We start from the raw sequence: 15,408 nt of genomic DNA, 5'->3' as shown, positions 1-15,408 counted from the left end.
GTAACATGGAAAGACAGCTTGGGTAATTATGTACAGTGTGTACAACTTAACGATAAATGACAATGTCACTGGTTTGTGAATTTGCTATATTTATCATTACTTTAGGATGTACTACATATGAAAAAAAAGGCCCCTGTAAAACAGTATACCATGTGTACTGGCAGCAGCAGAACACACCTTAGTGCACTCAGAGCCCATGCTAAGCATCTGTCTGTTGCTATCGGTTTAAGTATATCCTATGATGTGTACACAATGACTACACTACTGTGCTTCTCACAGTGCCCATCAGTAAGTGCCAGAGTGACACAATGTTACAGAGGTCTTGGTGATTTCACAAGCAGTTACATCTTTAGAGTGAAATACGCTGTTTCCGAGTGGTAATCCATCCCGATCAGCACCTCCATACTTTGGAACTGAGAGACTCTCTTTTTACAAAAGATTTTATTTTATGTTTTATTATCAGTAAGTGTCCATTCATGCGTATGTGCGTGTGAGTGCAGGCACCCAAGAGGCCAGAAGACACGGATCTCCTGAAGCTTGAGGTGGTTGTGAGCCACCCGATGTGGCTGCTGGAACCAAACTTAGGTCCTGTGTAGAGCAGTTCGTGTTCTTAGTTAGCAGCTGAGCTGCCCGCCAGTCCTGATGTGCTCTCTGTGAGGACCATGTCCAAGCATTCCAGGGTGAAGATGCATCCGTGCAAGGTGTAAGCCACGGAGGCAGGCATGCTTAGAGCTGATGCGCCTTCCAGGACAGGTAAGAGTTCCAGACAACAGCAACACACTGGACGACAGCCAACCTAGGGGGAGAATGGGCAGGGTAGGGAGAGTGATGGTCAAGGACTTACAAGTTGCGGGTTTGGACTTCCTTCCTTTGAGCCCCATGGAGGAGAGGGACTGTATGGTTTGGACCAGGGGACAACCAACCCTGCTCTGCCTCAGAGCTCTGCCTCTCAGATGAAGCCTCAAAGCCTGAATAACCCCACAGCTCACCCCTTTACTTACTAGTTTTGTATGTGTGTACGTGCATGCACATGGAATTCAGACAACAACTTTGGGAGTGGGTTCTCTTCTTGCACCATGTGGGCTCCAAGGAACGAACTCAGGTCATCAGGTCTGGCAGCAAGGGCTCTTATCCACTGAGTCATCTCACCAGCCCACCAGCAGCTCTCTTTCAACAAATGACTCGTCATCCATGCCTCTAGCTAGACCTTTCCAAATATATCTGTACACCTTATACCAGCCAAGATTTCATTTCCAAAAATAATGCACTGCCCGTCATATAAAGTAACCATTTTATACATATATATATACGATTTATTTACTCATTCTTAGGCTCTCATATAGTCTAGGCTAGTCTTGAATTCTTGTAGACACTGTCACCAAAGACAGTGTTAAACTCCTTTGACTCTTTTTTTGTTTTTTCGAGACAAGGTTTCTCTGTAGCTTTGGTGCCTGTCCTGGAACTAGCTCTTGTAGACCAGGCTGGCCTTGAACTCACAGAAATCTGCTGCCTCTGCCCCCCACCCCACCTCCGAGTGCTGGGATTAAAGGTGTGCACCACCACTGCCCGGCTACTCCTTTGACTCTTTAGTGTTCCAGTATGCACCCTCATGCCTGGTCCCTCTCCCTGCCCTGTCCCATGTTCATTGGTGTTTGTCTGCATGTGTGTCTATGTGACAGTGTCAGATCTTGGAATTAGAGACAATTGTCAGCTGCCATGTAGGTACTGGGAATTGAACCTCAGTCCTCTGGAATAGCAGTTGGTACTCTTAACCACTGAGCCCCCATGCCTGGCCTTTTGCAGAAGACCCAAGACTGGTTCCCAACACCTACAACTGACAGCTCACAGTAGTCTATAACTCAAGTTCCAGGGAATCTGATGCCATCTTCTGATGTCTGTACATCCACATACATATGCATACAGCCACACACATAAAGAAGGTTTTCTGTTTGTTTGATTTGATAAAGGTCCCACTGTGTAGCCTTGGATAGCCTGGAAACTCACTATACAAATCCGATTGGCCTTGAACTCATGGAGATGCAACTGTCTTTATCTCTGTGTGCTGAGACTAAAGGCATGTACCATCCAGTAAAAGACTTTTAAAATCTTAAAAAAATAAGAATCTTAAAATTTGTACTTTTAAATTTATGTTGTTTTATCTATTTAAATATATTTTTATTCTTAAAAAGTTTCTTGAGGGGCTGGGGAGATGGCTCAGAGATCAAGTACTTACGGCTCTTGCAGAGGACCTGGGTTTAGTTCTTGGCACCCACATGTCTGTAAATTCAGTTGCAGGATATCTGACACTCTCTTCTGACCTCCATGGGCACCAGGCATACATGGGGTACACATACACTTATTCAGGCAAGACATTATATACAAATAAAAATAAAAGCTTTTTGGAGACAGAACCTATTGTGTCTCGGAGGGCCCTCAACGCCTACTCTGCCTGCCTCCACCATGGCTAGGGTTACCAGCATGGGACACTATGACTGGCCTAGTGCTGGGAGTAAAGGTCTGCACCTGGTTGACCTTGCTTTAGTTTTGAAGACTGCTACCAAAGACTCTGATGCTTAAGACCTGACTCACGTTGTATTCTTTTTAGTTAAGCTATTTAGTAGCTGTCAACCACAGTTTTATATTTTCCTGTGTTCTCAAGATCCCTCATCTGGAAGCATTTTTCCAGCCCCTTCTGAATGCCACTCTTAATTTTTTTATTTTAGATTTACTTATTTTTATGATTATTTTGTCTGGATGTATGTGTATGCAGTGCCCACGGAGGCCAAAACGGAATCCTCTGAGACTGGAGTCACACACAGTTGTGAGCCACCATGCGGGTGCTGAAACTTGAATTTGGGTCCTCTGAAAGAGCAGCAAGTTCTTTTAATCACTGAGCCATCTCTCCAGAACTTTTTATTTTATTTGATTATTATCATCATCATCATCGTTATTATTTTGGTTCTTTGAGACAGGGTTTCCCTATGTAACCTTGGCTGCCCTAGAACTCACTCTATAGACCAGGCTGGCCTTGAACTCACAGAGATCCACCTGCCTCTGCCTCCCAAGTGCTGGGATTAAAGGTGTACACCACAACTAGGCATCTTTTTTTTTTTTTATATTGCAGTTCAGCAGTAAGTTTTATTGCTAGAACAAAATAATCCTCCGAGGTGAACTAACCAGATAAGGCTCCTCCTTAGCATTTGAGTCTAGGCCTTTTTGTCTGACTTAGGCTGCCAGTGTACTGCAGCCAGGTACTGTCCCTGCAGATGAGCCACCAAACATGGAACTCAGGATGGGTGGATAAAGGTTTGTGGGAGCAGAAGTCTCCCAGGGGAGCTGACAGGTTAGCCAGGGGCACTCTAAGATGATCTCTGTAAAGGATCAAAGGTTCCAAATGAAATACTGGAGACTCTGAGGAGGCCTGACCAGGACACAGTGTGCTAGTGAAGATCTACAGTAGGTCAAGGTTGTGATGATTCTCATTTTGTCTCCATATGGGAAACAGGGGTCTTCCTTCAAGGGCAGGGGAGGGATCTGTCATACCTGTAATGCAGGGGAACCAGGTAGAAGTTGGCTAACTGCACAGCAGGCCAGATCTAGAAGAAGAAAATATGAAAGTCAGTGGGTGCTGCTACCTGACCACCAGACTCCCTGTCCTGCCTGTCCTGTTCCACAAACCACACATACGAATGGCTGGAGGAAGGTGCCTCCCTGAACAAGGCACCCATGGGAGACTGATCCTAATAGAGGGTTCCTATGTGATGAGCCCCAGTCTCAGAGATGCTCTAGACTAACGGAGGCAGAACAGCTAGCGGAGGGTCAACTCTTACATAGTAGTTGGTGATGAGGGCATCAGGGTAGTCCTGCAAAGACAGAGGGACCAGTTAACACGCATAAATCGTCCCTGCATGAATATCACACACAGATTCTGTTCCAAGAAGACACACCCACCCCAACTCCCCTAGGCTCCTTTTCTCCCAAGACTCTCCTTGCACAACGCTTGTGCCTGTCTCCTTCCCTTGGGGCAGCTGGCCTGCTAGCCAGAGAGCCACTTACCCGCTGTAATTTGGCCCAGTTGTCCTGGGCTGACATTCCATTGAGTACTCCTACCAGGGGGAGGAAACAGCCTAGAAAACACGGGGCAAAGGCCCCCTAGGGAAGAGGAGTCAAGGGAATGCTGTGAGGGCCCAGAGCCAGGCTCTCCTCCCCAGCCCCCTGTCTCTCAGCTCACCTGATCTAACAACATCTTCTTCAGTGCATCCACTTTGGTGGTGCCGGGGATAAGACGGTCTAAAACCTTATACCAGCCTCCGACGACAGGGCCCTAGGAGTAAAAGACAGGGCCGCAGGGCACAGTGACAGAGACCCTTGGCTTTTATATCACAAAGCTCCTCCCCAAGGCACCAGAGACCAAATCGTGAGGAAGGCAAACTTGAAGACAAAAAGAGAGCAGGGCACAGGCTGGCCTAGGTGTGAGAGGCCCAAGGGAACTACAGGGTGGCAGAGAATGAATGCCACTGCCCAAGGCACTGCAGTCCCACCGGAAGCAGAACTTACCACAAAGCCACAGCCCATGGACACCATGGTCAGAGTCCGGCCTGTTTGGTGTTCCTGGAGACCCCGTCTCTCCACCAGTTGCTGTGAGATAATGTCACCTAGGCCCATCAGTGACCCTGTGCAGGGTACACAGGTGTTGTCAGGACATCTCCCAAAAGGTAAGTCTGCTGGCCAAACAAGGCTCAGTACTCTGAGACCCGGGGCTTTGTTCTGGCAAATGATCATCCCCTTCTTGCCGCCTTGCAGCCCTCTGCTTCTCGAGGACAGTGACACCGTTCATGTGTCCTATCAAAAACTGGATGAAGAGTGTGGTGGTGCACACACGTCTGGCATTCCAGCACTTGGGAGGGCAGAGGCAGGAGGACTGCTGAGTTTGAGACCAGCATGGGCTACATAGGGAGTCCCAGGTCAATCAGGGGTACACAGTGAGACCACAGTTTAAAACAAACAAATCATGAGGGAAGTGGGGGGCAGAGAGAGAAGTGGGAGTCAGAAAAGCAGAGGAGATGAGCAGGCCAGGATCTATGAACATACAGTTGTAAGGGAACCAGGGCTGAAACCCCAGATAGAAGAAGGGAAACCTAAAGTCTGTGGCTAAGAACTGTAGAGACCAGAATTGAAAGGGCCTTCCAGAACGTTCCATTTAAACTCTTATTTTAGAGGTGTGGAAATGAAGGTCCACGATTTCATAGAGTTGGTAATAGAGCTTGACTCCTAGACGCTATTCTTTTGAGGACCCCAAAATACTAACAGATTATATGCAAGAGAATAAGGAACAGTCTCTTTCCTGCCAGCTTGAAGCTAGACTCTGGCCATTGTCTTTCGCTTTGGGCATAGGGGTCTCTACTGGTGGATAACAGCATGGATAACTCTTTCTAAAATGTGCCCAAACAGAGCCAGAAAAGCAGCTGCCTTGTTTGGATGATAAGAGCCTCCTTCACAAGGAAGAGTCCTGGCCACCTATTACACACACCGGAAGACAAGCCCAGACTCCCCCTTGGCAATAGGGATTGGGGTCATTTCCCCTCAGACCTCTGCACCTGCTTCCCCTCCCTAACTGCATAGATTACCCACTCCTAGGAGCCAAGACAGATTTGGAATCATTACTATTTAGAGCCTCTAGCTTGTCATGAAGGCATGATGGTTTCTAACAAACAGTCACGGGGCCGCCTGTGAGTGATCTCCAGCTCACCCATCCATCTTAGCGGGTAATGAAAGTCCCCTCTATCCCGAAGCCACCGCTGTTCCCATGCCCTCAATTAGAGCTGGGCAAACACACCCTTCAACCCCATTTCTTGGTCTGGAGCTGGCTCTGACGTCCATGCTCCACCCCCACACCCTCTCAGGCCAACCTAGCCAGAGGCGGCTGGGGAAGTTAGGAGCAAGAGCAGGTGATGGGCAACCCTCGGTGACCTGGGCAGCTCTTCTTCAGCATCCCATTAAGTTCACGCTGCCTCTTTCCCCTGAATCTCCCCAAAACAGTGAGACATGGCCTCCCCAAGGGCACAGGCAGAATTCCTAGAGGTTGGGGGAGGAGTTAGTTGGCCAGAATAGAATCCTAGAGATGTTTTTCTTGTCAGTCCCTACACCTAACCATGTCCCCAATAGGAGCTCAGAAAATAGTCAAACAACTTACAGCCCCAAACAATGAGGTTGTTTGGGGGAAGGGCACAAAGAACTCTAAACTCACTGGGCGGTGGTGGCACATGCCTTTAATCCCAGCACTCTGGAGACAGAGGCAGGCAGATCTCTGTGAGTTCGAGGCCAGCCTGGTCTACAAGAGCTAGTTCCAGGACAGGCTCCAAAGTTACAGAGAAACCTGGTCTTGAAAAACAAAACAAAAAAAGAACTCTAAGCTCAACCTGAAGAACTGTGTCAGGCACAAAGTATTAGGATGTCAGGGAACCCAGAGTGTGCTCCCTGGGCCCAGGCAGTTACACTTCCCTCAGCCCCACCACCTCCCAGTGCGTGGCCATCAGCTGTGCGCTCAAGCCTCTCTTCAGTACTCTCTCCTGGACAATGTATAAAGGAAAAAATGACCCTAAGAAGGCTGAAGGCACTTGGGAAATGAAGGAACAATAATCCATTTTGACAAGATGGTGACATTCCCAAAGGACTCAATCCTCACAAAAGGTCTGGGAAGTGGGTAACGGTATGATCTAACTAAGGAGTCTCTGAAACATGGAGTGACAGAGTAGGGTGTAGAGTTTGGATTAATTTAAGCCAGGGGAGCAAGGCCAGAGCACAGGCAGAGGCAGGCTGAGGGGCCACGGGCTACCAAAGGCTCCCACCCAAGTAATGTCCAGAAGGTTTGCATATCAGAGAAGTTTCCTGGGCAGGCATGATGCCCATGCCTGTAATCTCAGTTCCTGGGAGACAGAGGCCAAGGACTGTTTCAAGCTCAGAGAGCCTGGTCTATATTGTGAGTTCTAGGCCAGACAGGGCTAGGTGGTGAGACCTTGTCTTAAGCAAAATCAAACTAAAAAAATAGGAAAACAGACAAACAAGGGGCTGTAGAGACGACTCAGTAGCTATTAGCACTTAGAGTTCATGCAGAGGACCCAGATTGGGTTCCCAGCACTCACAACCACTTCCATCCAGTATAGCATCCTACAACCACTTCCAATTCCAGTTTCAGGAGATCTGCTGGCCTCTTCTGATCGCTGGGGGCACTAGGCAAAGCTGTGGTGCAGACATCCACATTGAAGGACACTAAAAAACTTACTTTGTTCTCATGCATTTCTGTATTATTTCCCAGACTACGATCCCCCTTGTTCCTTGTTACCCATAGGGAGGGCAGGCAGCAAGATTCTCGGAAAACAGAGACGTGCATATTTTCTCTCCTCACGACCTATCAATAGTCATACAAGCCTTTAGCAGAACTCGTATGAAAACCAACTTCCCGATGCCATGGCTCTGGAAGCCTTCGGCCATTGAAAAAGGCCTACCTGTGGTATCCTGGTATCCACGAGAGTAAGTAGAGTTCCCTCTCATTGGTTGTCTGTTTGTTTGTGGGGATGAGCCCATGGCATATTGATGATTAGTAGCCAGTGTGGGTCTATTCTCAGACTGTCTGATCCTGGATGGCAGGTGGTTGGGGAAGGACTCAACCCTTTAGTTAAGGTGTATCTGTTATATGTTATGTGGCGACTGTAGTTCCTGATTGCTTAGGGTGTTTTGATAAACTTCCTTTGGGGAAGTGGAAGTGGCCTGCACAGACTCGCGGACAGTCGTAGTATGGCACCTGTTATTCCTTTTCAGCACATGTTAGAGTAGGGGAGTGAGGCTGGCACATATGAACACTGTGTGAGCATATCTCTAGCCCAAACCTTTGAGGCTAGGTCCACCGAGCCTGAGGCAGAACCAGGTGACATGCCACCTTCAGAGCGATGAGGTGAAGAGGGACTCTATGGACCCACCCAGGTCTGTCCACTTCTGACAAAACAGCACCCTAAAGCTTGTCTTCTGCTCATAGGAGCTTATAACCACCGGACCCGCAGCAACTCCAGGATGGCCAAAGACTTTGGTCCATGCCAAGAGCAAGGCCTGCACTCCTGGTCCAAGTGAGCTTTCAACAGGAAGGACTATACATTCAAGTTTTTTACCCTATTTTCTCCAGCCCAGACCCCCAAAGCGCTTCAATATGTGGTTAACAATGGTGTAGAGATCTGCTTCCTCTCTTCTTGGACTTGAGAATTGGGAGTTGGAAGCCTCAAAATATATAATGTCCAGAGCCCTGGTGGGACAGGGTGAGAGGTTGTTGGGCAGTGGTGCCCCAAAGCCAGGCTGGGCACAGAGCCTAGTGAGTAGACACTGGTCCTGAGTATGACATCATGCCTCTGGGTAGGTGCCAGGTCTCATCCGTCACTCCCCACTGGATCCAGGGGGTGGCGGGGCGTGGGAGAGATGTTTGGCTCTGAACACAGATCTATTTGAAACCATCCCCTTCCTGCCCATCAGTGGAAAAGCCCCAATTTTCCCAACCCTCTCCCAAGACTCCTGCTTCCCTTTGTTCCCCCACTTGCTTTTGGAAAGGGTCGTATGTACAAGAAAATAAAGTATTAACAGAAGAGAAGATGCAGGTGGACAGCAAGTGGCTTCCTAGAATGACAGGGATGTGTGCTTTTAAATATGGGAGATGGGGGTCTGCAGGTAAAGATATTCCTGGCACAGAGCCAACAGTGCTGCTGACTAAGGGGCCTGCTAGCTGGTGCAGGAGTTTGACCTGGCCTAGGGCCCAGGGCCCAGGGGCAGCTTGAGGTCTACTGAGGAAGGGAGGCATAGTCCCTGGAATGGGTCTAAGTGCTCAGCTCACTCCTGTGCACAAGAATCCTATTGAAGAAAACGAGACAACATGGCCAGCTCTACAGTTTCTCATGCTTAAATCCAGCTGGACACTGACACTCAACGTCCCGAGGCTCCAGGGGCTCAAGTACAGACCTGGAGTACAGGTAGCAGTGCCCAGATTCTAATGCCAGATCAGAACTGCGTTGACACCTAAGCACATGTCACACCCTGCTTAAGCCTCTGTTGCCCTTTCTGAAGTATCAAAGCCTCTAAGACTCACATTCTGCTTAATTCAGGTTCCAAGGAAATCAGTGCCTACAGTTTAGCTGTTCTGGTGGCCTGCGATGGATGGAACTGGGCCCTGGGCTCTGGGCCCACTGCAGACTGGAAGAGCCCTCCAGAAAGGAAGGGACGAAGCTGACTCAGACTGCAGAACACAGACAACCTTTCTCCCAGGCTGCCCTGGTCGTGACTATTAGCCACTTCCGCGGAACCATTGCAGATCTTGATGCATCCACCTATTGCTCTAGTCATGACTGCAGCTGAAACAGACAGGCTTCCTTCAGGCCCGCCACACCCAGGGTCTCACTGTTGGTACCTTTGGGGACTACATAGGTGTGAAGAGGTAGTAGAAGAGTTAACTTTTCCCTGGGGTGAAATGCTGACCAGTGCAGGGTGAAAATCAGTGGATTAAGGCCTCTTCTCCAGAAATGACTTCATCCAACAAGGCATTTCAAATTGCTCTTTAGTCACTTCCAAGGTATGGAGCCACAAGAAGTCCTGAAGGGCAGCTGATTTAACAATGTGCCCATCACATCTGTTCTCCCTCTTGCCTCAGGAAGGATCACTTTCTAATCTGTCCATAAGCTTTAGGCTCTGCTGTTCGGAAAACCAGGGCTAAGATACTTATCCGTAAGCTGGGCATGGTACAAGTCTATGACCTAGGCTCACAAAAGGCTGAAGTGGGAAGACTGAAGAGTTTGAGGCTAGCCTGAGCTAGATAGTGAGTTTAAGGCAAGTCTGGACTACACAGTGAGATTCTGATTGAAAATAATGGCTCTTGGGGCTGGAGGAATGGCTCAGCGGTTAAGAGCCCTGACTGTTCTTCTAGAGGAACCGGGTTCAATTCCCAGTACCCACATGGCAGCTCACAACTGTTTCTAACTCCAGTTTCAGGGGGGTCTGACACACATGGCAAAACACCAAAGAACATAAAATAAAAATAAATAAATTAAAAAAAAGAACCTGCTGTACATGAGTTACCAACAATCATAGAAAGGGTCAAGTCCTTGAACCTTCAAGTTTATTGTACATTTAAAAAAGTTCCAGTCAGTTCAGGAGAGAACTGATTTCACATATGTAACCCATGTGTGTGCACACACACACTAAATAATATTAAAAAAAATAGAAGGTACAAAAGGATAAGCACATCGTCTAGAGAGAGTGTGGTTGCCTAGCATGTGTGAGACTGTGGCTTCCATCTTTAGCACTGTGAGTAGATAAATAAAAACACTTCCTTAGCTTCTTCTCAGAGATAATTCCTGTAACTGACCTTCAAGTTCTAATTGAGGAAACTGAGGCGCAAACAGCTTTATTGACGTGGGCTAATTAGGCAGCTACTAAGTGCTGTGCTCTGAGATTCAGATCTTGGCCTTCTGGTTCCAAGTCTGAGATTTCTGTTCTGTTTCCCAGTGTGAGCTATCCCATGGGACCTCTGCAGCCACTGTGCTCAGAAAACAGTCCAAAATGAGCTAGGTGAGCTAAATCCACCTACCCTTTATTTGCAGGTTGGTCCAAACAACCTGAGGAGCAAGGAAGGAAGTCTGAGGGAAATGCTAGGAGGCTACAGGTTGCTCCAGGACCATGTAAGATGCTACTGCATAATATAAGATCACGTACGAGAAACATACACATGGGACCACGGAAAGAGCCTAGCAAGACAACCAGGCACTCCAGTTAATCCCATGTTTGCACTTGTGCCTCTTCAGTTCCTGCCTCTGCCAGCTATGGAGCATTTAGGCAGGGAAACATGACTGTCCTTCCCTCTCCATTCTTGATGGCCGCAATGGGGGACCTTCTATCTGGCAGCCAGGGGCCCTGAGGGAATCTGAGACTGGGCAAAGGGCCCAGCGTGTCAGTTCCCATCACAGCCACACAGTCCAGCATGAGTCACCACACACTCAGCCAGGTGAGTCATGCAGGCCGGACACTCTGAGGACAAGAGGTGGCTGGGCACAGGATGCTATCAGGGGGCTAGGGAGGAGTAAGGGGGTCCACCTTCTGGCCAGTCATGCAGTGAATGTAGTTTCTACTGTTCATATAGGGCTCTTCTGCTAACAGAACCACCGTTCTACCCTGAACTTTAGCCTCACTCTTTCCTTTCAGAAGTTCACAGCTCTCCTTAGAATATGGGTTCTTTGTCTAAACATAGGCAAGGCGTCTTTATGACCCCATTCCCCCACTGCGCTACTCTGATGGTCAGAGGACGGATGATGCTTCCCTGTCCTGCCCCCTGTATTAGCTAACCAGCAAAACAAAGGTGGGAACAGCTGCCACTTCACCACTGACAAGGAGTCAAAAGGACCCAGTTAGTACACTGTCCGATGACAAGGATGTAAGAAAGCAAAACAGTGACCCAGGCCAAGCTCAGCACAGTGGTCACAGCCAGCCATGGTGTCTTGCACTTGAAGTTCAGTACTAGTAGACCAGTTCAAGGCCAGTCTGGCTACACAGTGAATTCCAGGTCAGCCTGGACTAGAGCGTGACTCTTGTCTTGAAACAAAACTCAAAACAAGGTGGAATGTACGAACTGAGGAGAGGAACTCCAGGAGTTCTAAAGCCGAGTGCTGACTCGGAAGCATTCAGTTTTAATAGTATTTGAACTTCAGATACATGACTGTTTTGTACACTTCACAGTAAAAAAAAATGCTGAAAATAAATAAACTATAGTAAGTTACTTCAGCACTTGTTAGGTGTGTGCTCTAACATGGACTCAAGGAATCTAGCAGACCTTTGGAGGCCCCTATGACATAATGCATGTACATTAATGTGCTATGAAATGTAGGAGGAAAACTTTAGCTTCCCAAGGTGGGTGGTCTCCTGGGGGAGATGATTTAAGAATGGACTTACCCCTCTAATCCCAGTACTTGGGAGGGAGAGAGGTAAGTGAATCTAAATTGAAGGTCAGTCTGGTCTATAGAGTTCCAGAACAGCCAGGGTTACTCAGAGAAACCTTGTCTTGAAAAAACACACACACAAATGAATGAAGGAATAAAAAAGGACTACTTAAGTTTGTGAGGACTTTAAGACTTACTGGACAGAACTATGTATCTCTTTTTAGATATATTGTTATCACTTTTAAATGATTGTAAATTATGTGTGTGGGGGGGTGTGAATGAGTGCAGGCACTCCAAGTGGATGGAGGTGACTGACAGAGCTAGAGTTACAAGAGACTCTGAGCCACCTGACACAGGTGCTGGATCCTCTGCAAAAGGAGGTATGTACCATCAATGTCTGAGTCATCTCTCTAGCGCCCTACTGTGTACATCACAGGAATAGCTTTAGGACCTCGTCCCCGCCCCCGCCCCCCCCCCCCCCCAAAAAAAACCAGAATAGTTGCGGATGAGATAAAGTCAACTCCTCTAGGGGGCTAAAAAGGAGGAAGTGGGTGCCATAATGTGGGTCTCTTCCTCCTCAAACAGCCACTCTAGTTACACCCAGAGTCACTCACCAGCTGTCAGAACCTGGACCTTCCACGGATGTGCAGCCAGGGCTCTCTGGTATGCCCGCCAGAGTGCCATGCCTCCTGCCAAACCAAGAGGAGAAGTCATCCCACTGCCCATCCTCATAGTAAAAACCACGCCTGCCATTTCCTATGCTCACGCTCTTCACTTTGAGAATCTGTAAGTGACAGAGGCCTCACAAAGGCTGCTTACTGGGCAGTGTCCTACCTCAAAACCACTTCAGACAACTGGAGAAGAGGCAGTCGGGTCACTTTAAAATTCCTAGAGGCTGCCTCTGCCACCCCAAACCCGGTACTGAAGCAAGACTGCCTGAGGGCCTGCAGACCTGATCCAGACACTCATGAGGTCAGGTTTAGTCTAGCTTCCATCCAGAATCTAGGTTTCCTCGCCCCACCCCAGGTAAACTTGATAGGTCTCCAAATACAGACTCAGTTGGAACTAAGCCGCATCCTTTCTGAGTGCAACTCCACACCGGAAATAAACCACGATCTGAGTCTGGAAGGTCACATGACTTGTAGGAGTTTCTGGCCCACAGGGCTTCAAAGCACTGATGGCCAAGAATCCTCCACTCACCTGAATGCCAGCAATGCGTGGAAGCTTCTCCCACGTGACTGGAGCTGGCCGAGGGACTTCCGTATTGAGCCCCGCCCCTTCCGTCCGCATGCAGCCTGTCGTTTGGACACTCGCAATCCCGGAGAAATGAAAATGTCTGGGGCCCTTGATACCCATTAAGGTCACCTAGTGGGTAGCCCCCTTCTTGTGGATGGCACCAAGTATCAGTGTGGCGTCTGATCTGTACTTCCGTATACCTCGTCTGGTCCCGGGATCCCAGGCTGTCAGCCTAGAAGTCCCCACTATCCCAGTCTCCCAGAGGTAGCCCGGTCTGGATCCCTTTTTGTTTGGAAACTTGAATGCTGGACTCGAACTTGTTCTATTTTTGTGCTTCATAACAAAATGTTAAGCTTTGTCCTTAAAAGCGTGCACCACCACCGCCCAAAATATCTTTTTCAATATGCAGTCGACTTCTACCGGCATGGGAGAACCCGAGAGTGCCCGTGTTAGCTCTGTAACTGAGGCTGCCCAGTCTTTGTTATGAGAGTTTGTGTTCAGTATTGCCTATCAGTGCTCCTCAAATTCTAGATGTGCAAAAGCGAACCGAATGAAGGGTTTGTTGTTGTTTTGTTTATGGAGTCATACAACTGTTTGAAAACCAGTTTGGGGACCCTTAATTCTTCGTCCTCCTCTAATTTATCCAACCCACTGCCAATTACCTTCCCCAGGTAGGTAAAAATGTATCTACTCCCGTCCTGAGAAAGCTCAACTTTCCGGTTCTGTCTGCCTACACCCAGCTTATGTACTCAATTCCCATGATTACAGGAGGATGAATCCTATTAGCTACTAGAGAATTCGGATTCCTGTGTATAGAATATGCTAAAGGAATTTATATCAGTAGATGTAATAGGTCAAATGTGCAAGGTTGGAAGAGTATTTTTAAGGAAGTGTATGGATTCAAATCTCAGTGCCAGTTTTGGTAGTTATATGACCTTATTTAGATTGCTCAGCCTCTTAGAATCTAATCATTACATAAAATAGTATAAAGCTCATAACGCTCATTAACATATGTAAAGCACACAAAATAGAGCAAATTTATCCGTCCAGCCTTTTCATCTAAAACACATGAAGTCCTGTCCCTGTCCACCATACCCCTCCTTGGAGAAATACAAAAAGGTCCCAAGGGAAATTCGATCTGGTTTTTCTTTTTTTGGAGGGCAGGGGGTGTAGGGTGAGTGGGAACTGAAGCAAGGGCCTTGTACATGCTAAGCACATGCTCTTCCATTGAGCTCTGGGATGGGATCTTGAAGGATGAACAGGATTTAGGTGATGCTGGGAAAAGATAACTGGAGAAGGCAACAAACTAAGTAAGCTGAGGCACAAAAGTAGAAAAGAGCAGGAACCAATGGATTATAAAGTAGATATACAAGGAAGAAAAATGAGGAAAGGCCCATCCATGGGAAAAGAAAAAGAGAGCAGAAAACACTATCCACATTTTCTTCTGAGTTCAACATAAAAAGGCTGACTCGAGGGCTGGAGAGATGGCTCAGAGGTTAAGAGCATTGCCTGCTCTTCTAAAGGTCCTGAGTTCAATTCCCAGCAACCACATGGTGGCTCACAACCATCTGTAATGAGGTCTACTTCCCTCTTCTGGCCTGCACACACACACACACACACATAGAATACTGTATACATAATAAATATTAAAAGAAAAAAAGGCTGACTCGATATCAGGAGCAGGGCTGCTGGCACCAGCCTACAACCTCAGTCTTTAGTTCCCAGGCCCCACCTTCTCTACCACTGCAAGTAGGGAAACAAGGATGTGCTTGTGTCAAGGGGATGCTCTGCAGGACAAGCCAAGCTTCTCTGCAATGGAAGGCACTTCTTTATTAGTTCAAAAAGCAAGCCTGATACAGCCTAAGCTGGATCACAACAGACTGGTACAACACTTGGCTCCTTCACACCAACATGGGTTGTGGTCCTTCTGTGGCTTAAGGACCTGAGTTTCCTACAGGCCTGCTTTCTTGTTTGTATAGGAAGGGGACTGAACTACTTGATTCTCTTCTGAAAGATTTTCTGGTATTTGATAAATCTTCTATACTACTCAGGCAGAAGCTGTTCCCAGATATGACAGACCAGACTTGAGTATGCTAAAGTCCAGGTTTGTTTCAGGCAATACTAATCTAGACTGCATCCCTTTCAAGAGGAAGCAGGCGACCTATTTGCTTCCTATTTCCTAGTAAGATGGTCTAACTACTTCCTTCCAAAC

General features: G+C 47.7%; 1 protein-coding gene across 5 annotated transcripts; it reads right to left on the bottom strand.

The window, feature by feature from the left end:
* Nucleotides 1–422: 422 nt before the first annotated feature.
* Mpv17 (mitochondrial inner membrane protein MPV17) lies at nucleotides 423–14,860 on the bottom strand. 5 transcript variants are annotated; one of them, XM_048436548.3, is made up of 8 exons: nucleotides 13,161–14,860; nucleotides 12,575–12,649; nucleotides 4,558–4,673; nucleotides 4,232–4,324; nucleotides 4,057–4,152; nucleotides 3,831–3,863; nucleotides 3,544–3,596; nucleotides 423–796 (listed from the first exon to the last, which is right to left on the bottom strand). In XM_048436548.3, exons 2-8 carry the CDS (start codon nucleotides 12,642–12,644, stop codon nucleotides 727–729), a joined length of 531 nt encoding a protein of 176 aa, XP_048292505.1. In that variant the 5' UTR covers nucleotides 12,645–12,649; nucleotides 13,161–14,860; the 3' UTR covers nucleotides 423–726. The 5 variants fall into 5 exon arrangements, with proteins under 5 accessions (XP_048292505.1, XP_048292506.1, XP_048292507.1 ...); XM_048436549.3 differs by lacking the exon at nucleotides 13,161–14,860 and adding an exon at nucleotides 13,016–13,154; XM_048436550.3 differs by lacking the exon at nucleotides 13,161–14,860 and adding an exon at nucleotides 12,913–12,995.
* Nucleotides 14,861–15,408: the final 548 nt, after the last annotated feature.

Source organism: Myodes glareolus, chromosome 6 (genome assembly GCF_982192425.1).
Source record: "Myodes glareolus chromosome 6, mMyoGla1.1, whole genome shotgun sequence".
Taxonomy (NCBI): Eukaryota; Metazoa; Chordata; class Mammalia; order Rodentia; family Cricetidae; genus Myodes; species Myodes glareolus.
Note: the sequence above shows the minus strand (reverse complement) of the source record. Positions and strands in the feature narration are given on the sequence as shown.

Bases quoted from the DNA above. Each gene is read 5' to 3' on its own strand.
- Mpv17 (XM_048436548.3), bottom strand. From the start codon at position 12,644: ATGGCACTCTGGCGGGCATACCAGAGAGCCCTGGCTGCACATCCGTGG. The intron at 4,325-4,557 runs GTAAGTTCTGCT...TTTTACTCCTAG, and splicing joins CCATGGGCTGTGGCTTTGTG to GGCCCTGTCGTCGGAGGCTG. The intron at 797-3,543 runs GTATGACAGATC...TTCTCCCCCTAG, and splicing joins CTGGTTCCCCTGCATTACAG to GTTGGCTGTCGTCCAGTGTG.